The following is a 21,519-nucleotide window of genomic DNA, read 5'->3' as shown; positions in this document are numbered from 1 at the left end:
GCTGGGGACTTCTATAGCGGTTGAGAGCCAGACTTTGGCACAAATGTCCAGTGTAGTTGAATTTTTCCAAAAGTTTATTGCCGTATGGAGGCACAGGGGGAGCTGCCGATCCCCTAGGCAGAGACCAAGGCTTTTCGTGGAAAAGAAAAAAGTGGTGGAATTGGGCACATTTCCAAATATATAATATTTCAGGTAGCAGAGAAAAGAATGGAGAATGGTTATTTACTATTTCTCACAGTCCAGGGCAGAATGAACATCCAGTGAAATCATCAGGCAGCAAGGTGAAGCAAAGGATGGCCTTCTCCAGAGCATTTAGTCCAACTGTGGGCCTCCTTGTAGAGAACTGTGGACAGGTAAAATCATTATGAGGTTGAAAAAGAGAGGTGAGAAACGTTTACCGGTGTCTCTTCAGTGGCTGGATGACAGCCGGCCCTCAGAGACCCTCAGCTGATGACAGCCAGAGCCGAGGGAGCGATGGTGTAGCCCTGGCTCCTCAGCATCCCTTGTGGCTGCTGTCCTACATGGTGACAGGGACAGGCAGCCCTGTGGGAGATCTCCCGTGCTTAAGAGGGAATAATAAGAATTGATGCTGTCAAGGCAGGTGGCATACATTTCTAATTCGTATTGAAGGAGTGAAGCAGAAAGGTTTGGAAGTCTCGTTTCTGTTCCCAGTGCATAGAGGACTCTTCTACAGATTTGGGAATGATAAACACAGAAGCAGAGGGTTTAAGGTCTGTGTGAAGGGAAAGGAAAACCAGGGGATGGGTGAAAGGAGGGGCAGCCTTTTTTATTTTCAGTCTGCATTGGAGTCTCCACTGGCTTAGTTTCCAGAGTTGCTTTCTATGTTCAAAGAGATAATGAAAGACTGGAATATTCCAGGTCATTAGAAGTATGCCAGTTCTCCTTTTCCTGCAGGTATTCTGCTTACTTGCAGATCTCACACTTAGTGTGTAAAAATGAATGAAAATTACTGGCATAAACAAAGTCACCTGTTGAGCAATGCGAGTGGGGAGAGTGGAAGAATATCTCCCTGTACCTCACCCAGAGCACTTTCTCATCTTCCTCACCTCAAAAATCATTATTTTATTATGCAATACGTGCAGGCTACATCTTTTGATAAGTTTCACTGGAAAGCTAATAACCAAGGCAATTGTGTGGATAAGCAGAGTCTTAAATTGTTTGGAAACTGTTGAGAGAGGACAGATTAGATAATAATAACCTTCATGGTTGGCAAGCTGCAGCTGCTTCTGACAACTTGTAACGATGAAGGCTTATAGTTAACTTAAGAGCTAAATATCTGTATTGGGCCATGGAATCAATTTCGATTCTCAAGTATAAAGCTTCAGACTTCAGACTGCTTTTGTCATCTTTGAGATTTTGTTTTTCTCTAGGTTAAAAAGTTGTTGTTTTTTTGTTTTATAGACGTTGAGAGTGATTATTTTCATTCCTTTTTTTTTCTGTTAACTCAATGGGATGGCTTCATTAATCTATTTCAGTGCAAAGACAGTGTACTCGCATCAAAGCCATGAGTGTTTCTCCCTTATAACAGTAGTTACAAAAAGGTGTTGTGTTCACATTTTGCATCGTCTTCCAATGTGCTCACAGGTAACAATTTTAATAGGACATATTAAAAACAATCTCAAACATATCTAAATGATCCCAGCAGGGTCTGTAGCTGGCATTGGAAGCTTTATCAAAGAAAAAAAATAAGGACATTAAAAAATGCCATTGGTACAGTTTGCGTGCAGACACTGAAATTGCTGTGAGGAGCACAGATAATGAACAGCTAGTTGGTCACAGTGCAAATGCATGTAAGGCTGCAGGTCTGGATGTAGGAATGTAGGTCAAATTTGTTCCCTGGGTAGGCAACTATGTTCTAGACAACAGGAACATGAATTTCTTGTTCATTGCCATGGGTAAGACAATATCATTCATAGATGTGGTAGCACTGAATGTTTCAATGAGAACAATAAGTGGCATAATGCAGCATGGAGTATTAGTGACACCCCCTGGGGACAGCTGTGTCCAGTGCTGAGGTCTCAGAATGTTTTTGAAGGGGAATGGGTTCAGAAAAGAGCAATAGAAATTCTGGAAAACATGAATGATTCGTGTTCACAGAATAGAAAGCCCTAACATTTTGGAGAACTGAAGAAAAAGCTGAGGTGGTTGGGTCATCATCTGTAAATACCTAGAAAAGAAAGGTGAAGATCTGTGTTCATGCAGTGCCCATTGGTTGGCATGCAGTGACATAAGAACATTTAGCAGAAGGAACAATTCCGATTAGATGCATATTTTAAAATTAGAACAATTAGACAGTGGAAAGGTTTATTTTATGAGCTGTCTTTGGCTTAGAACTGAAATTTGGAGAGCACATTTTTTCTAAAGAGACACAGCATGGCTCGTTCATGGACCTGATGCAGAAATGACAAAAGCACAGCCTGACCTGAGAGATGCTTGTAGTAATTGAGCCAAAATTTGGTTTTCCTTTGAGAATCTCTCAGAGCCCAGCAAAAGAAATAATTTCATGACATGCATCCAGGTTCATTAGTGAGAGATGTAGCTGCATTGGTTATTAAGGAGGTATCTGTTCCATGCTCCCTGCATCAGCTGGGTCAGCAAACACTTCCCATATTCAGGACACAAATTTTACAGTCTAAAGTGCAGCTTACAGGCAAATTCCCAATTGTAATTGAGACAACCGACTTCAGATGATAAGGATTTAGCTTTTCTTGGGGACAGAAGGGGTGTGTGTGAGAGAGAAATGGGGTCAGGCAATGGGGAAATGGGGTCAGGTTAAAATTGCACCTAGGTATGATTTGACAATCACTCCCCTGATAACAGCTTATAATGTTTACAATTTGTCTTCTGTTTTGTTTTGTGATTTCAGGAGCAGAAGGCACAGTGTTCCCTAAATCTATAGAAACTCCCAATGTCAGGGCAGACCCCTTCAAGGAACTAAGGTAAACTTTGGAATATGGTTTAACGGTAACTCAGTGGTGCCTTGCTGGGCATCATTTCTGCTTTTGCACAGGAACTTGGGGCTTTGCTTTGGATGGCATCACCAAGGGGATGCCATGGAAGAGAGGGATCTTCCATGTTTATGTCTAATATGACAGAGCTAAAGGCAACCGTGGGTGATGAGAGCACCATTTCTCCTGTGTAACACACTCTGCTTATTTTGGGCTCAACCTTTGGAAAGAAAGAGAAAAATCTTTCTCCTGGGTGTGCAGGGAGGTACTGGAGTCTGTGCTGAGTCACAGGGTGTAACAGCACAATGATAATGCTCTCCAGTGTTGTCTGACTTGCAGAAATGCAAACCCTTCCTGATCTACACCAATTCTAGCTGTGCATGCATGTCACTGCTGAACCTTGCAGTTACCATTTGCTGACAGCAGGTATGAGGAGAACCAGTTTTCCCAAAATCTAATTGATCTAATGCTGGGCAATGTATTAAAAAAAAAAATGTTAAAGTCTCTACGTGTTAGTTTGGATGATTGGTCTCTGGAAAGATATGGCCTAATCTCCTGAAATCTTCTGACTGAAAGGGCTGTAGGGGGTTTCTATCAGTATTCTAATTTTTCTTGCTTAGAAAAAGAGAGAAAAAGAGGGGAAAAAAACGTGCATGTCATCTTGTCCTTAGATCTTGGGTTGCAAATACTGCTTTCCTGGAGCATACTAGGGGTGAAGCAATCTTTGGACAGCTGAAGTTGTGTTGTGAGCTGGGAAACAAGCTCTCGTTATCTCTCTCTGCTGTGATACTGGGAGAAGAGATGGCCCAGCCTAGATTACCATGAATAGTGAGCAGCATCCAGGCTGCCTTCTCTTGTGCATATTGCTGTCCTTCAGTTTCTCTCCAGAAGCACTCTTATTGTCCCATTCTGCACCTTGAGGACCACATGTCAGACCAAAAGTGCAGCAGCGGTGTGAGTCAGTTCATGGTTAAAGTTTGTTCTATGAATGGTGACATTAACACCACCTTGTATTTTTTTTATTTTTTTTTTCAGTCTCAGTTTGCATTCTTTTAAAACAGAAGAAATGGGGTCCTTGCTCAGTTTGCCACACAGCTGCTGGGGCAGTTCCAGGGTCTGCAGAGCACTCATGGGTTGTGATGACATGTGGGTGCCAAGGGCTTAATGGTACAGCCCATCTCAGCAGAGATTTCCAGCAGGAAAAAAAAAAAAAATCACAATCATGGTTAAAATGTCCATTAGCATCTAAATAACTTAGGCAATCAGGTCCTGTTACTGGTAGTGATTTAGGTCCAAGTTTTTGCTTGCTTAGGACTTTACTAAATGTAGGAGTGGACTTTCATCTCAAGAAATGTAAGGTGTTGCATTAAAGGGGGCAGATGTCGATTAAAGTAGCCTTAATCTGATTGAGCGTGCTTCTGTTCCGTAGAGAATTAAGCAAAAGGAAATTGAAACGAATTAATGGTGGTATCCATGCAAGGAGTTGATATTTGATCTGCTTTAAATTCTTGTGATTTTACTTGCTCTTGTAAGGAGCTGCTGGATATTTGGCTTTCTTTGAAATTAGTAGACTGTTTGAAAAAAAATCCTTTAAAAAACTTTTTTTTTTTTTTTTTTTTTTTTTTTGCCTTTTTAAGGGAAAATACTTGAAAGTAAGTAGGATTTATTTTGAAAAAAGGCCAGGAGAGTCCTAACGCATTTAATACACTTCTGAAAATTTTATCTTTGCAAAAATAAATGTTTTTTTTTCTGCCACCCTGACAGGAAAAGAGATGTAGGTAGTGCTGTGCAGACAAAGTAAAGTTTCCTGAGAACAAATCCTTTACTCCTCCCTAAATCAAGAGCTATCTTTCTCTCCCTACACATACAAAAGTTTGTTGAAGCATTCATAGGTGAAATAGTGTGTTTTGGGTGTAGCACAGATTTCATAGGGGAAGGAACATTATTTTGGGGGGGACATTCTTTTGTACCTTCCTATTTTGATAGCATTGTGTGTGCATAAGGTATCCTTAAGCCTGGTTAAAAAGACGCTGTGGTAAAAGGGGCCCAAGCGAGATGGCAGACTGTGGGTCCAGAGCTGGTACAAACATATACTCAGTAGCTGGCTTGACTCTCAAAGACCTTTTTTTTCTGTAAGAAACAGTGCAAACCTTTCTTTCCTTCTTCGGCTGCAGTTTCTGGGAGAGAAGTGCACAGTCAGCTGTTGTGGGCTGTCAGCAGTGTCACCAGCCTCAATCACCGCTCCTAGACCAAACGGTTAAGATTAGTTACACAATCCATTTTCATCCATTTGCTCTTTTCAGTAGCTTGGTGACTCCCACCTCTTCTTCAGGAGACTTCAAAATAAGGTGACAACTGTCACTAACAGAAGGAGAGGAGACCAACTGCTTCCGTCACCGCTGGGAGCCAGACCATCTGTATGTCTCCTTTCTCTTCTTCCTCTGTTTAACAAACAGACTGATTTCCCCTTCAACACAGGCAGCATGCCACTGCGCCAGTCATTTCTGCTTCTTCCCTTCTTTTTCTTCTCCATCCCACAGGCCTTCAGTCATGCGCAGACATCACAAGGACTGTGAGCGATGGCACATACATTCTCCATAGACTTTCTGTCCCCGTTTAGCTGATGAATGACCTTCAGTTCGTATAGCCTAATTCATTTATTAGTGCTGCTCTACAAGCTGGTCAACTTCCTGGGGACAGACAAGGTAGCTGTCCTCCTAGCGCACCAGCAAGCTCTGTGTAGCTCTTTTCTCTATGTGCCTTTCTTAAAATACTTCTGTCTGCAGCAGTTTAGATGGAGAAAAATTAGGTGGCAATATGTGCATAGATTTTTCTTACACGCTAAGCCCATAAGATGGTTGTTGGGCTGCAAGAATTGGTTTGCGCTTCTTTGACCCAGGTCTGGACTTTGCTGCTGAGTCTTCTCACGTTTTTAGCAACCTCCATGCAACAGAAAGGCTCATGTGTCCCAAAAAAAGAATCCTACAGAGCACAATATCAGTTGTATTAGGAGCAGCAGCAGCAGCAGCATTTCTGGTTTAATGCAGAGGTGGCTGTTATTAGTGGTCCATGTTTTCTGTGATTCTTTAGTCATGACGTAAGAGTAGAAATATATGAAAAACTATTTAATATGCTTTAATGAATATTTTCCTGTTTTTACTTTTGAAAAGGGACAGATTCTTTAGCAGAGTGATGGGTCAAGGGGAAATGGTTTCAAGCTAAAAGAGGGGAAATTTAGATTGGATATAAGGTTTTTTTACAGTGAGAGTGATGAAGCACTGGCACAGATTGCCCAAATAAGTGATAAATGCTCTGTTCTGGAGACATTCAAGATCAGGCTGGATGGACTCTGAACATCTGATGGAGCTGTAGTGGTCCCTGTTCATTGCAGGGGAGTTCGACCAGATGGCCTTTAAGGGCCCCTTCGATCTCAAACAATTCTATGATTCTGTGAAAGTAATTTTAGATTCCTAAATGTTTTGCTAGTTGGGTTGTAAGCTAATCAAAAACAGGAAAAAGGAAAGCAAAAAAAAAATCAAATTATTTTCAAATTCTTGGACTGCTTAAAATTCCTGCTGAGCATCATCCCAAAATAGTTCAGAGTGAGGAATTGTGAGATTTTTTTGGGACATTAAATATTTGTAGTAATTGAGTCTTTGTAATGCAAGTTGTTATCCTTGTGATTGCCTGTATATAAAGGTTGACTTCAAAATGCTGTTTTCTCACTGGATTGTTTTAATAGAGCCCAAGTAACTTGGTAAGAGCCTGTCTTGAGAGCCTTTCCTTGACACTGAGAGAAATCATCAGGCTTCCTCATTTGTCTTCTTTCAAGAGGACAGTATATGTTAAGGAGAGTAACAAAAACTGTCTGACAATCACAAGATCAGTGCCTTCACTGCCATTGAGACATCCTTCAAGGAGAGGGATAAGGGCTAGACCAGCTGATGAGCGGGGGTGAAGGGAAATAGTTGGAGGTGGAAGCATAATTAAAAAGTGAGTGGTCCAATATATAAAAAAAGTATCAAACGGATGTTAAACTACTACATGCAGGAAGGGTGTATGCTGAACAGGTGCTGTACAAGAGCACCTGTCCCTGGGCTTGTTGTTGGGGCAGCTTCCTCAACCCAAACTGCCTTGTTCAGACCTAGCATAGGGATCTCCCTCATAACCAGACTGCTAGGCCAGGCACTGCAAGCATGTTGCTGAAACCCTGGTTTAGGGTGTTTATGTTCCTGGAGTTAAATAAAAAGAAATCAGCATGAAATTCACTTTGTAAGTGGCAATCACAGACCTGGAATTCATCCACAGTTATTGTAGGTTAAAAAATGCTATAAACTGCTCATCCAAGGCTGGGAAACCAAGGCATTATTGTTTTTCCTGTTATACACAAATATAGTTAAGGGAGAATTAATCTCTTGGGCTTAAAGGGGTAATTTTTGACCAAAGTTAATTATGAAGCACTGGAAGTACCAAATAACAGATAAAATGCACTTGCAGTTTGATTTTATTAGTGCAATTCTACCTTACCGTGTACAGTGTTGAACTATCCAAATAGTCCAAGTGAGACCCATTGTACCAAAAAGCAATTTAAATACAGTGCTTAGCTAATGCAACAGCACTCTTTTTGTAAAATAATAATTCTTATCAAATTAAGGCTTCTCTCAGCTGTGCTTCACAAAGCAGCGGAGACATTTTCAATAAGAACAAACACAAATAATGTTTCTGTCTAAAAACCATTACACTCACGAAGATCAAAGGAACAAAAAATAGAGGAAACACAAAAAATTGGTTGTATGAAAGAGGAAGTATTTGGTGGGAGATGGATATCATTTGTGAAGAGTACCATATCACATTGAAACATAGTTTAGCTTTTAGCAAACACTGGGAATTCCTGATAGGTGGCAGCAAGGCAATTTAGCCTTAGAACTACTGGTGTTGATTTCTGATTGATTTGCTGGTAAGGGTCTGTAGCAGAAATGCTGAATCATGGCCTGAAGCAGTGATTGAGCACCTGGTGGAAGGCAGGGCCAGCCCAGGGGAGCTCAGGTGCATGCAATGCTCCTGAGTGATTGGAAGGGGTGGAGCCAGGATCCATCCCTTCCCAGACCTCATTTAAGGGCTGGCAGTGGAGGCAAGGGGATTTTGCTGGAGTTCCCTGCCTACTTGAGGCCTGCTGAAGGTAAGCAGTTTTTCTTTGTTTCTGCATCTGTTGTTGTTGCACTTGGGCTTGTTCTTAGTTGCTGCAGCCTAGGATTATTCCACTGTGCTATTGTTGCTGTACTTTCCATCGTACTATAGCATTTCAGTAGCTGTTCTTTTCTCTGTTTTACTGGTGCAAATGTAATAATTCCGGTAGAATTTTACCAGCTTCAAAGCAACATGCTTTTGCCTTCAGATGGGTTTTACTTTCCATGTTTTGTAACAAAATGTAATAGTGATTTAAGAGGGCAGGGTTTCTAGAACTGTTCTCGCTAAGCCAGTGCCTACTTTTGAGTACGCAACTGGAATGCGAGAAGAGGTTCCTAGTTTCTAAACTTCAAGCTAGTTTGAGTGGACCCTCACGAGGTTTGTTTGAAAGACAGAAGTCCTCATCACTCCTGATGTGCTAATCTAGGATTCTACATATGCCTGAAAATTTTTTCATGGCAGGTAGCATTTCTTGAAGCATTTAATGTTGAATGAGACTTCCTCAGAGCAGAACTCATGATCATTTCACAGCTGCTTTGCTGTGGCCTTTCCTGCTGTTGACATGCCTTCTTGCTGCTGGCCATTTGTCTGCTAGAGCAGGCAAACCACAGCCCTCCCAGGTCAAAGGGAGTCTTTCCATGAGGCTTCTTATGGATAATATATTGAGCACTTCACACAATGCATTTGATAGAAGGCTTGGAGTTAAGGAGGCAGATGATTGCAGGTGTTTTCCTTCTGTTCAAATAAAACTGTTGCAGAGGAGTCTTGCTGCTCCCTCTTATTTTGTCTGCTCTTAATGACTATCACCCTTTCCCACCCAGCACAAGATAGGGGATTTAGCTTGTAGTGTTCTTTCCTTCCCTATTTTTAGCAGGTGATGCCTAGATATGGATCAGATAATCAGGCACACACCTGGCAAATGGCACAGGCACTGACAGAGCTTTGCTGACTTATCCCAGCTGTGTAAATCATGGCACGGCCCTTCTCCCTGTGCTGCTAACAGGATTTGCCCATTGCCAGGAAGATCCTTTTCAGGAAGGGCTAATGGACAGTGAAGTCCATCTTGGTGGGAAGGTGAGATTGGCATAAAGGTGTTTAAATTGCTGGAGTAAAAAATGAGATAGGCTCAAACTAGGAAAAAAAGTAGCTGGAATTTGTGGTTGAACAGCCTGTGGTCAGCTGTGGGGCTCTTTTTGGATGCACCAGTGTATAAGTGCAGGTCTGTGGGTGCAGGAGCATCTTCTAGAGCTACATGGACCATAACTGAATGCAGAAGTGTGAGAATAGGGCAGGAAGGGGCAGATTTCTAAATTAAACTGCTGCCAAATGGCATAGTGTATAAGGTAGACAGCAGTAGAAATCTCTCATTTTTGGATGCACAGGATTCCTCTCCTTATGTATATAATTGAGCAGCAAAATAGGAAGTGTGTGCTCATTGCCTTTCTCTAGTCAGACCAGGAAAATTTCTCCTGCCCCCTGCATATAGCAGTACAGGCTGGATCATTATTTGCTGTCTGCATTTATTCTGCAAGTGTTTCCTAATGCAAACAAAATCTTTTTCTGGGAGGTATTAATCCTCAATCCTGCTTGTTATCTCGGGCTGAATATCTTTTGTGTATACAGGATCAGTGTCCTGCCAAGGTGTGTTGCACCTGTGGTTGTCATTACATTTCAGCAGCAGAATATCACTTGTTCCTTAATCAGAGCATCCCTTCCAGTGCTGCTCACGAAAGTTTGCAGGCCAGAAGTCCTCTGGGACCTGAGAGAAGCCCAATTGGTGTTAGCAATCTGTGTACAGTCAGACACAGACATCCATTTGAATAACAAAAATGTAAACTGTTTTTGCTTTTTTTTTAACACTCTGTGCAGCATGCTGCTAACCTTGGGTAGAAAATAGATGCTAATAAATGTGAGGTCTTAAAATGTGAATAATAGCCATTTCACACTTCATGGCAGATTCATACTGGTGAAATGGCTTAATACTTAATTGCAATGCTTGTCCTTATCTCAAGTGCAGATGACATTCCTCAGATAGATTTTTGCGATGACATCTGTGGAAATAAGTTGAGAAACTAATTAGTTATTCATATAATACAAAATATCGATGGTGCTCTGATTAAAAGGATGTGGTGGCAACCAACTAACATGATGTATCTGTCTGGTAGTTCAATCTGATCCCTGAGGTGATGTGTTTTGGAAGAGAAAATAATAAAAACACCCCCTGGCCGCTACAACACAGATGTTTATATTTTGTTAATGATTAAGCAGAGCTACCGTGTTCAGGAGTGGCATAACTTATTGCTTGTGCCTAGGAGGAGCGCCAGGTCTCTGGGCTCTAAGGACCATTTTTGTGGTGTTGACTGTAATGGGATCTGCAGGTTATTGACTAACAGCAGCCGTAAGCATCCCGAAAGCAATCATTAGACAACTGTCCAGAGAGAAGAGCCGGCAGGCCAGCATTTGTTTCACTGCAAGCCAGGCAACACTTTTTCCTTGCAGCAGAGCCCTTTCAGCTCTGTCCTTGCGGGGTAGCTGAGAGATGGTGTCTGCTGTGAGATGTGACATTTGGAACAGGTTATGCATAGTGATGTCCCATCCCTGCAGACACCTAAGGTCAGGCTGGTGGGGCTCTGAGCACCTGGTGGAGCTGTGGGTGTCCCTGTTCAATGCAGAGGAGTTGGATTGGATGGTCTTTAAGGGTTCCCTCCTACTCCAATGATTCTGTGTTTCTGTAATTTGTAATGCTTTGTGAGAGTCTCAATAACTGTTGGTTTATTGTATCATTTGCGCTTGAAAAAGAGTTATTTGTACCAAGGAGAGTGAACATGAAATGCAGAAGTAGAGAAGAGGCAGAGGAGGACCTGTGGTCCTGATTCTGTTTAATTCCTTTGAAAATTGTGTGATATTTAGGATGCATTCATGTTCAAAATGGTTGAATATCTCAGATTTTACTTGAAATAATGTAGTTCTTACCTTAAATAAATGAGAGGAATTCAATCCACTGAGCACCATGTTTGCATTTCGGTAGAATAATATCTGGCATCTTTAATATTTATGTCTTTCCCTCCAGCTGTGTATCTTGCATTTCTAAAACCTGAAGTGAAGAGCAAAGTAGGCTGCATATAAGTACTGCACTCAGTGCTCAGTCCTTACCTTTAAGAAGGGCAGTCTCCCTGCCAAGGCTTTGTATGTCAGTGCCTGCAGCACCATGAGCCCAGCAGGGGAATTGCAGCCAGGTTTGGCTGCTGTGGTTGTGAACCAACTTCCTCAAACCTGAGTGCTTAATACAGATTTTTCATTAACCTGAACAAAATAGGGAAGGGCAGTTCAGATGCTTTCCTACCCAAGTGAGAAGTTCCTCAGGGTTTTGTTTCCTTTTGCTTACTGCTCGTGCCTGAGCTCAGCTGTATCGAGGCAATCATAGTTATTGAGTGTGAGTGAGGTGCTTTGAGCTGTGCAAGTCCATCCTGGTTAAAAAGGACACTTTCACAAAAGCATTAATTGTACTTTAGGCAGGAATTGATAGTGGTTAATATGGATAGCCATATTAAAGAGAAGAAAAACGTATTTCTAACCGTCATGAGATTCTTGCTTTTGAAAGCAGTGCTTTGTATCTTATTAAGAGAAGTCATAAATATTCACCATGCCTAGAGGATCTTTAGTCCAAATTTGTGTCACGTGGAATAGAGCTGTTTTCTCTAGGCTGAGAAGGGTGGTGTATTGTTACTTTACATCTTGATTTTAGCCTTTGAAAGAGTGGTGCTGCTGCTGCCCTGCTCCTTATGTTTTATATAAATCCATCCTTTATGTTGCAGTTGTAGCTTTATCCCATGGGCTTATGTGGCACCTCTGGCAGTTTGAATAATAGTTTTCTTTCGAATGGCATCGCCGAGGTCACACTCAAGGAATGACACTCCTTGCTTTCAAATGGTGTTTGATGTCATGAGAACCCATCTCTAGATGTGACTCAGCAGTCAAACCTGTGTCCCTTAGGCAGCAGAACAGTACCAGACCAAGAAGGGGGCTTGGTTTGCTTTCTGCAGGGTGCTGTCAGAAGTCATTGCCGTATTAATTGCAATGATGATAAGGTGTGTTGCACTGAAGGCCACTGTTTTGCTATTTAGGCAAACCATGGCAACTTCCATGGGCCAGAATTGGAAATTTGTGTGCAGATTCAGCTCAGAAAACAGAATCCTTTACAAAGCTAGTCTTGGCAGCCAGTTGGCCCATCCTGAGCAGATTCCCAGATTCTACTGACACTTCTGAAGCTGACAGTTCCCAGCTCGGTTGGGATTGGTGTGAGCAGCTGAGAAAAAGCAACAGTTCTTAGATGCCAAATATTTGAAAGCATTGTGTGAAAGGTGAGAAGGCAAAATGGCAGTTGCTATTTATTCCATCAGCTGATGCGGTTGCTCTAAATATATAAAACAATATATGCACATGGCTTTGCTGGCAAGTAAAATAGTGCAGTGTTTCACTCCAGCTGCACAAGGACTTGGTGTCCTTGGATAGAAAAAGTCAAAATTATAAACAGTGTGTTCCACAGAGCTGTGTGTTGGGTCTGTGCAGGAAATGAGGAAGCAGAAATGTGATTATGACCAGTAAAAGCCAAAAAGCAGGTGAGTGTCTCTGAGAGAGCCTGAAAAACACTTTCAGAAACACGGATCAGTTCTCCAGAAGGGAGGAACACATTTCTCAGAGCGTAGGCAGTGGCTGTAGAAAAAGAGGAGCTTTTTCCCCTGGGTTCAGCTGGCACAAATGGGGGTCAGGCTGCATGGACCCAGCAGCTATTTCACCAGCTGAAACTTCTGCGTCTCAGCTGCAATTCTGTCATGTTGAATTGACCTTGGTTCATGGGATCTCTCTTGTATTTCACAATACTAAAACACATTCTCTTCCTCTGGTTTCACATCATTAAGGATGGGCATGGGAAGACTGGCTGAGGATATGTTATAAAGCAACACTGGGGAATCAAGCAAGAAACTAAGCCAAAACCCCCGAAAACTTACACCATCAAGGATCATAAAAGAGATTGTAAAGCAGAGGAGAAATGGCTTCCTCGTGCATTTGAGAACAGCCGAGAAGGCTGGATAATGAGGGGATGTGCTGCTGTAAGGAGATGTTCCCTGCCAGTGAACTCAGAGAAAATCTGCTTATATTTAATAAGGGTAGAAAGCAAGACAGAAAAAGTTCATGCTGCTAGTGCTGAACTGTGTGGCAGTGATGATAATGTCATGTTCTGTCCACTTCCTTGAGTACTAACATTTTAAAAGATAGAAGTAAAGTAACATGACACTTTTTTGAGAATTTGGTGTCTTAAATTTAATTAATATTAATGGAAGGTTATTAGAACTGTTCATTTTGATAGAAAATATGCAGTATCTTCTCATGCAGTGCCAGAGGTTAAAGATTGTAATCGTTTCCTAAGGTTCATGAAATGAAATTCTCTTATGATCCGCAAGATGTGATTGAGTGAAAAATGTGTGCATGTGAGATGGTTTGTAATAAATTCATGTTGCAATTAAAAGTCTCCTTAGGAAAACAGCCTATCGTACTTAAATCAGCTGAGGATCTCTCTTGAAAAGATGGCAGCTTTTATGTAAACCTGAAGAATTTCCTTTTGGAAACCCAAGTGCTTCCAGAAGGATCACCTGTGCTTTTGTCTGGTTTATATACCTCTAAATAACTAGAGATGGCATTTCTGACAGATCCTTTGTGGGTACAAGAGCTAAGCTTCCTGCCTAAGCCCTCCAAATGCTCTGCACCAGGTGATCAGTTCTTGTTCCTGTGGGTCAGGAGGAACTGTGTGGGGAGCAGAGTGAGAAAGCCAGTCCTGAGTGTGCTGTGCAGGTTCCAGCACTGTGTTTTCACTCCTCCCCAGATCCAAACCATTAGGTGTATATCATAATGCAAGCATTGGCTTTATTCCCTAATTGTTTTTAAAAGTTTGGTAATGTGGGACCACCTGTGTGGGTTTGGTGTTAGGACTGCATCCTGCAAGCCATACTTTGCCTTTAAGTATCCATGTAGGTCATGAAGTAGTGATGCACCTACACTCCCATTAAATATCTCAATTTAATGGGTTCTTAGTTCAGTTCGATCTCTCTCTCTGTTGGCACTGTTCTGAACAGTGGGAGAGGACCAAACAGTGACTTTGTCAGAGTGTTTTGCAGAGCTTCAGATTCATGGCATTCAAGCAACATCACACCAGGAGGCTAAATCTTTGAGTCTAGAGGTTAGTTACAGATAGAAAGAATAAATCAAGCAATAAAAGATGCCTATATAAAAAGATATTTCCTCTGAAATGAAGATGCTTCAGAGTTCATCATAAACCCCTGACATGCATTCAGTCACTCTGCCTGCTGTCGCAGTCTGAAATGCATTTCAAGGTGCCTGCATATTTTTATGCTGTAACCTCTAATAAATACATAGACATTTTCAATGATGCTGCATCATACTCTGTGAACTGATATGCTGTGAAAGGGGAAGCAGTGTCAGTGCGATGGAAGTTCTGCAGGCAGAAGTTCTCTGATACATATTATCGCCAAGGGATGTTCAGGTTGGAAATTAAGAACAGTTTCTTATCTGAAAGAGTGATGGTGCATTGACACAGGTTGCCCAGGGAGGTCGGAGGGTCACTGTCCTTGGAGGTGTTTGAGAACTGTGGGGATGTGACACTGAGGGACACAGTTGGCATGGTGGGATGGGTATGGGTTGGACCAGGTGACTACAGAGATTTTTTTTCCAACTTTTTTGATTCTATTAAAAGTGTTTCTCTGAGGGCTGCAATATGTCCAGATGTCTGGGCAATATCAAAAGGCTGCTTTCATAATCACCTCTTTGAGGAAGCTTTTGTCTATCTGGATGCTAGTTCTCTGTTTCTGCGTGAAGCAAAACTTATCTGTTCCTGTAGTGGCTTTCCTAGTCTAGGCCGTGGTATGGGTAATTGGTCATTGCATGAGAATGGAACAGCTTCTCCTTGGGCCGCATCACTGAGCTCCTTCTGTTAAGAGATCACATCATTTTCAAAGCATGTTAGAATTACCATTGGTTTCTTTTGGTTGGTTGCTCATTTTATTTTTACAGAACTATGTGCATAAGTCACAAAGAGGAGTAGAAAAGGAGAAGTGATATCTTGTACTTATTCTTTACGGGCTTATCTGGTTTATTTTGACATTAAAGTTTCAGCGGTAGTGGTTTCTGAAGAGCTTAAAGTATATAAACTGGAGACTTTGGGTAGTATACAAGGTGTATAGACAGAATAGATTCAGCATCACTATCCAGCTGAGTAACTGTAGCTTTATCTTGCATGCTAGAACAACTCCAGTAGTGAACCATATTTCCAGTGTCAAATCTTAATATATTCATGGAGATGCTGAGGCTGTTTGGCTTTATAGGCTTATAACTTGGAGTGATCTATGGGCAATGCCGGATTTGGCCAGATGGAAATCCCCTCCTTCATTGATGTACCAGCCCCCAATGGCCAGCGAGCTGATGCAGCTGCGTGTAGCTCAGAGCCCAGCAGTGTGTGGACAGGCAGTGAGTGCAGCGCTCGGAGATATATTGGCAGCTTTGCCATTAGCACCACTATACTTTTCCTGCTGTGTGCTCAGCTAATATAAATATTCCTGAACTTCTTTTATACATACTCAGTATGTGTCTGTGCCTTTTTTTCAGAAACTACTGGGTTTTTTTTATATTAAAATAGGAGAGTGTAGAGCTTTTAGAATTCTATTTCTGTATTCATGGCACAAATCACAGTGAGAGCAAGAGCTGGGTGTCACAGCCGCAGGACAAGCTGCATTTCTGTCTGAGTGCATCCACCAGGGCTTTACTCTTTCAGAGCAGGGTGCCAAAAGTGTGCCATTTCCACACAAAGCCTTTGGCAGTGCTGGGTATAGAATGCCCTAAGAGCGCAGCTGAGCACGAGGGCTGGTGGCTGTTCCTCAGCAGTATATATGCACAGCACAGAAGTCATAACCAGTTGCTTTCTCATCTCCAGCAGTAGAAAGGACCAGTAAATTCCCCTCAGAAGGGGGCTCATTTGCCAAGCCAAATGCCTATAGTGCAGCCAACTCCACTTTCTTAGCAGAACGCAAATATAACAGTCTTTTCCATAGTGCCCAGCAGTGTTTCTCATTCAGGTTGACTGGCCTGCAGTGACATTAGTGTCCCCAGGGCTTCTGAACTTAATAATTTCCAGTAGCTGCTTGCCTGCTCGAAGCAGTCCCAGTCCAGCCTCCAGTATGTTCTCCCTGTCAGTCACTATGGGAACAGCAATCAAAGCTTGTATTTATGGCTCTGTAGATGTCTGAGGTCATGGAGCACAGGTCTGGTGGGAACAATTAAAATAGGCCTGTCCAGTTATGTCTTTTTAAGTTCTCCCCACATTATAACTCTAAGTAGAGCAGTACAGTTAGAGCAGCATGACTGTTAGGATATGATTGCCTCATAAAGGATATCCTTTATAGGAGATAGATATTCCATATACTGTCATCTACGGGAACATACTGAGAGTAGTCAGTATCTCTAGCGCTGGATGAAACCTGCCCCAGGTTTTTCTCTGCAAACCCAATGGGGAGTTGCATGCTGCCAGACCCTGCAGGGTCCCCAGGGACGCATCTCAGGTACTGGGTATTTCTCTTACTGGTAAACTGAAAATTCCGAATGCTTGTATTTAGGGTGACAGTAAATGTTGTTTATACCTGGTAGCTTACTCTACAATAATAAGAAAAAAGTGAGGACTGTGGGAATTGGTGCAAGGAGGGAAGGACTGTGGTGAACTTAACATCTGAGGGACAGCAGAGTAATTTTTTAGCAGTGGCCAAGTTTTGTAGAGGAAACTGTTTCCTTCTCCCTTCTATTGAAAGAATTGTGTGATGTGGAGCCTCAGTGCTCCGTTGCTGGAGCTGATTGAGTCTGGGGATTACGTAGGTTCTCTTACCCTTGAGCACAGAATGGTATAGAACATCTTGAGTTGGAAGGGACATATAAGCATCATTGAGTCCAACTCTAGGCTCCACACAGAATCAACTGAAAATCAGAACATACGTAAATTATATCAGAATGAAAATGACTTGGGCCAGAAAGTTGAGCAGCAAATACTACATGAAGATATAATTAGGTTGCGGTTCATGTGCAGTGGGTGCAGGAAGATGCTACGTCAGAGTTTTAAATACCAGCCAGCAGGTGTGTAAACATTTGTAAACCTTCACTCTTGTCCAATGGCCCAATTATTTTAAATACTTCAAATATTTTTCTGAAAGGCTTATTATGTAAAGGAATTTGTGACCCTCCACAGACAGTCAGCAATGGGGATTTCTGCCAGAGCTGATACTAAAACTGAACAGAGGAAACATTTCACTTGTGTCTATCATCTTTGAGAAGCTTCTGCATGGATGGATAGAAGCACACCCTACCTTCTTCCTGGCAGCATTTGCTTACTGACACCCATGGAAACAACAGTAGTTGTAAAGATTTCACTAGAAATCTTTAGCAGAGTGGTGGCCACCATGAAAGACTGTCCAAATTCCGCAAAGCTCAAGGAACTCAAACAGATATTAAGTTCTTGCCTGCTTTGTTTTCTCTCCTGCTGTCTACCAAGCATGCAATCAATATACAGTGTTAATTTGACTGCTGAGGGATACCATGAGAGTGCAGGCAATTGAGAAGAAAAAAAGAATTCTGGAGAGAAAAAAACAAAACCCTACACCTTACAGCTTTGATTGTTGTTTTTGACAGTGGTTAAATGACCATGATTTGTTTTTTCTTTTGCACATTTCTTCTGGGTATTTTTGGGCCAGACAAAAGAATTAAAGTTGTTTTTAAGGTTTGGAATCCAATTGCCTTTCCCTTGTTATGTTTCCAAGGAAACTCTATTGACTTCTTTTAAAGGCAGTACTTAGGAAGTCAGTCAGGTTATGTCTCTGTGCCTGGGGCCATTCCCACCACCTGAGACCATCTGGTGAATCTCCTGGTGGAGGCAGTGGCTTAGGGCCATGATCTGCAGTGGAAGTGGCAGTTTTCATGAGAAAGTTTTCAAATGAGTTGGCTTTGGCACTAGGAGAAATCAGTGGCAAGGAGTTGCCTGTACAACTTTGCTGTTTTGGGGAGGAGGGTGTATTACTCCTGGGCTGTGCTGAGCCATCCCCACTGCTCTTATACTGCAGTAACCCCAGGGATCACTGAGGGTCACAAAGGCAGTTCATCACAGGGACAGAAATTGAACTCCAGTGCTTCAACCACAAAGCCAGTCCTCCTACCTGCCTGTCTCTCTTTTTCAGAAAACAAAGTAGAAGGAAATGAAATTCCCTGCTGAAAACTTCTGCTAGGAAGAGATTATGACACTGAGGGGTGCTGAGTTCATTTTTATTAATCCATTTCATTTAATCTCTGCTTGACCTGCTCTGTCAGCAGCTGTGATTCTGTTACTTGGAAAAAAAGTCGTACGAGAGGTTATGAGTGTGAAAATGTGGAACTTGCCCAAGAAAGGATTGAAGGAGCTTCGTGGAAGTCAAGAAATGTTGAATGCTTTCTCTTTTTGCTGTGTTGAGCCAAGAAGCAAGAGGACTGATTTCTTTCTGCTCTGTTCTGCACCAAGGATCAGTAATTTACAGCATGGATGCTGGCAGAGGAAGAGTCAAGAGCAAGGATCGCAGCTTCTTGAGATGTGCACCCAAAGCAGCATTGCTTTGCAGTTCCCAGTATCCAGGTGTTACAGATGGAGAAGGGCAGGGGTGTTTCTTCTCTGCATTCATGCTATTATGGTCATCTCCCATTGGGAATCGTAGAATCATTAAGGTTAGGAAAGACCGCTGAGGTCATCTAGTCTAGCAACTGAATTGCTGCCACTAGGTTCAGCCTGTCTCCCAGTTAAGAAAAATACTGTCCTGCATATCTCTTGAAAAATTACCAAATTGTACCTTGAAATGCATGTTGTACTCAGGAGTGATTATATGTGAAAGATAAACAGAAATCAGTTTCATTTTTAGCTAAAGATAAATTGACACTTAGAATTTGCAAAACATCCTATTCTCAGAATTAAAGTAGTCCCTTTGGAGACATCTCTGTACTCTCTTTTACAGCAAATTGGCTCTTTTTTAATTGCCTGATCTCTTTCTATCTGTAGTTCATTCTTCTCTCCACCCACCTCCATAATCCCTTTGTTTTCTTCTCTGCACCATTTCCCAACCAATTTTTCTTTGAAAACAAGAAATGAGTTGTAAATCTCAAATGACTTGAAGATTTTCAAAGAACTAGGGGAAAAAACTATTTCAAATATCCCGTCCCTCCCATTGTCCTGCTAACTCCTCTGTGCCCAAACAGTAGCAGCTCAGAAACTGGCCTCACAGGGTGCTGGTCCCTGCTCTCCTTCTCTGTCCTCAGAAATCTTGACTTTTTCTTGGCACTCCTCCTGAGAAAGTGTTCATTTTTTCATGTATTTGTATTCTGTTGGATGTTATAGATTGTACAGAGGAAAAATTTCCAAATTATCAAAACAGGTTGTGAACCAGTGCTATAATGTGAAGAGCAATCACAGATCAGTGGATACTCATGAAAAATTCTGTTTTTCTCAAAGACAGCTGTCAGATTAGCTAGTTTTGATACAGGAATAAGCAACTAACTTCTTGGCTATTATATGCTGGAAATCATGCTAGAGATACTGGTTATTGTCCTGTTCAATGGTGGTATACATGATCGATTTGTTAAGGTTAGAAAAGACCACAGAGATCATCAAGACCAACTGTTTTGCCATCCCCACCATGCCCATTAATCCACATCACTCAGTATCCTGACTTAGACAATTTATTCTGTCATTTTGCTTCCCTAACTTCATCAAATAGCAGTATGTGAGAATTGGGTGAACTGGTTCACAACAGTATTAAGCCAGAAATAGTTTTTTTTTTTTTTTTCACAACAGCCAAGTCCTGTGTCTCTATCCATGGTCATAGTTGCCTGTATAGGGAAGGGTGTGGATGCTCATGATTGTGGGGCTGCTTTGTGTCAGACAGCAAGGCATGGAATTTCTCCTGCAGATATGAGGAGCACCTCTAATCACAGAGCAAGTCTGAGAATGACCCATCTGTTTGCAAAGGGGGAAATAGCTCCCTAGCTTTTGAGCAGAAGCCCAGCACACTAGAAAGCTGGATGGTTCAGTATTCCTGTGAAGTAATCTGAGGAGTTTTGGGTCGTTGCTGAGACCTTAAGCATGCAGACATAAAACTGTATTCCTGGTGTAAATTGTGAAAAAGGCCACAACTTTAGCATATCATCCCTTTAGATGTACAATTATGCCTATTTGCCATTTTATGAAGTATACAAAGGACAGCAAGTGGTACTTCTGCATAAAAACAAAAAACCTGCTACATGCTCTATATAGCTCTGATCAGAGGGGGGAAAATGACTACAGATTTGTGGTTGACAAGCTTCAGAAAGGGTTCAGCAGAGTGTGAAAATTGACATTTAGCAAATAGCAATTCAGCCTTCATTTTTTGTCAAGTTGCTTGGAATAAACTGCAGGTTTAAAACAAAATGTTTGGTCACTTGTTACATTGGATATTGCTTGTCTCATTACTGCAGTTAATTAAAGGGGGAACGAAAGTCAAAGCTAGAGTCAATAAGATTGTTAATAAAGATTTAATTTGGTGGAATCATTATAAATTGACTGTACAATGAATGGATATACCATAGAAGTATCAGTGTCGGAAGGTCTATAAATGCATTTTCAGAAATAGCCACCAGGTTGTAGCCAATTTGTCATGCTAAATAAGCTCTTCAAATCCACTTAGAGTATTCACTGTATGCTTTCAAGGGATACCACCACCAAGTATGTGATGCATACAGACATACCTTTTTTCCAGCAGGTATTCTACCGTTTCAAATCCTTCCTACTTTTGGTATCTCCATATTTCTTCATTGTAAGTTACTTACTATGAAGTCCAATCTTTTTATAAGGAACAGAATAAATCATCAAGGCAGTGGAAAAAGTAAATGATCGCTGCAGAAAGCACTGTAGTCTGAGCCTGTTCACTGTCCACATGAGATTTTAATCTGCCTGACCCTTTCCATTATGTCTGACCAAGTGGCAAGCAAAAATCCCATGATAGAGAGACTTCAAAAAATAATTTTTAATGGAAATCTGCAGCAACCTTTCATAAAGCAGTTCTGATGTAGAAGAATTCATGCAAACCACTGATGATAATGACTGCAGTATTTGCATAGCACTGCACCCCTGCCAGTATCATCCACATACTTTGGATTATCATGAGAAAGTGATTTCTCTGCCAGTGACCACATGCAGGTCTGCTCAGCGGGATTATGCAACACCCTGGAGGAAAAAAAAAAGATTAAAAAACAAACAGTT

The 21,519-nt window shown here is 41.7% G+C and overlaps 1 protein-coding gene across 2 annotated transcripts in view; it reads left to right on the top strand.

Moving 5' to 3' along the window:
* Positions 1-21,519, top strand: part of SGCD (sarcoglycan delta) — a 132,182-nt gene that overhangs the window by 95,016 nt on the left and 15,647 nt on the right. For both annotated transcript variants that reach the window (XM_010719032.4, XM_085236428.1), the window contains exon 6: positions 2,888-2,960. In XM_010719032.4, the coding sequence (XP_010717334.1) occupies positions 2,888-2,960 (73 nt within the window). The remainder of the gene's footprint in view (positions 1-2,887; positions 2,961-21,519) is intronic.

This window comes from Meleagris gallopavo, chromosome 15 (genome assembly GCF_905368555.1).
Source record: "Meleagris gallopavo chromosome 15, MGAL_WU_HG_1.1, whole genome shotgun sequence".
NCBI classification, from domain to species: Eukaryota; Metazoa; Chordata; class Aves; order Galliformes; family Phasianidae; genus Meleagris; species Meleagris gallopavo.
This window is presented reverse-complemented; position numbering and strand designations above follow the sequence as displayed.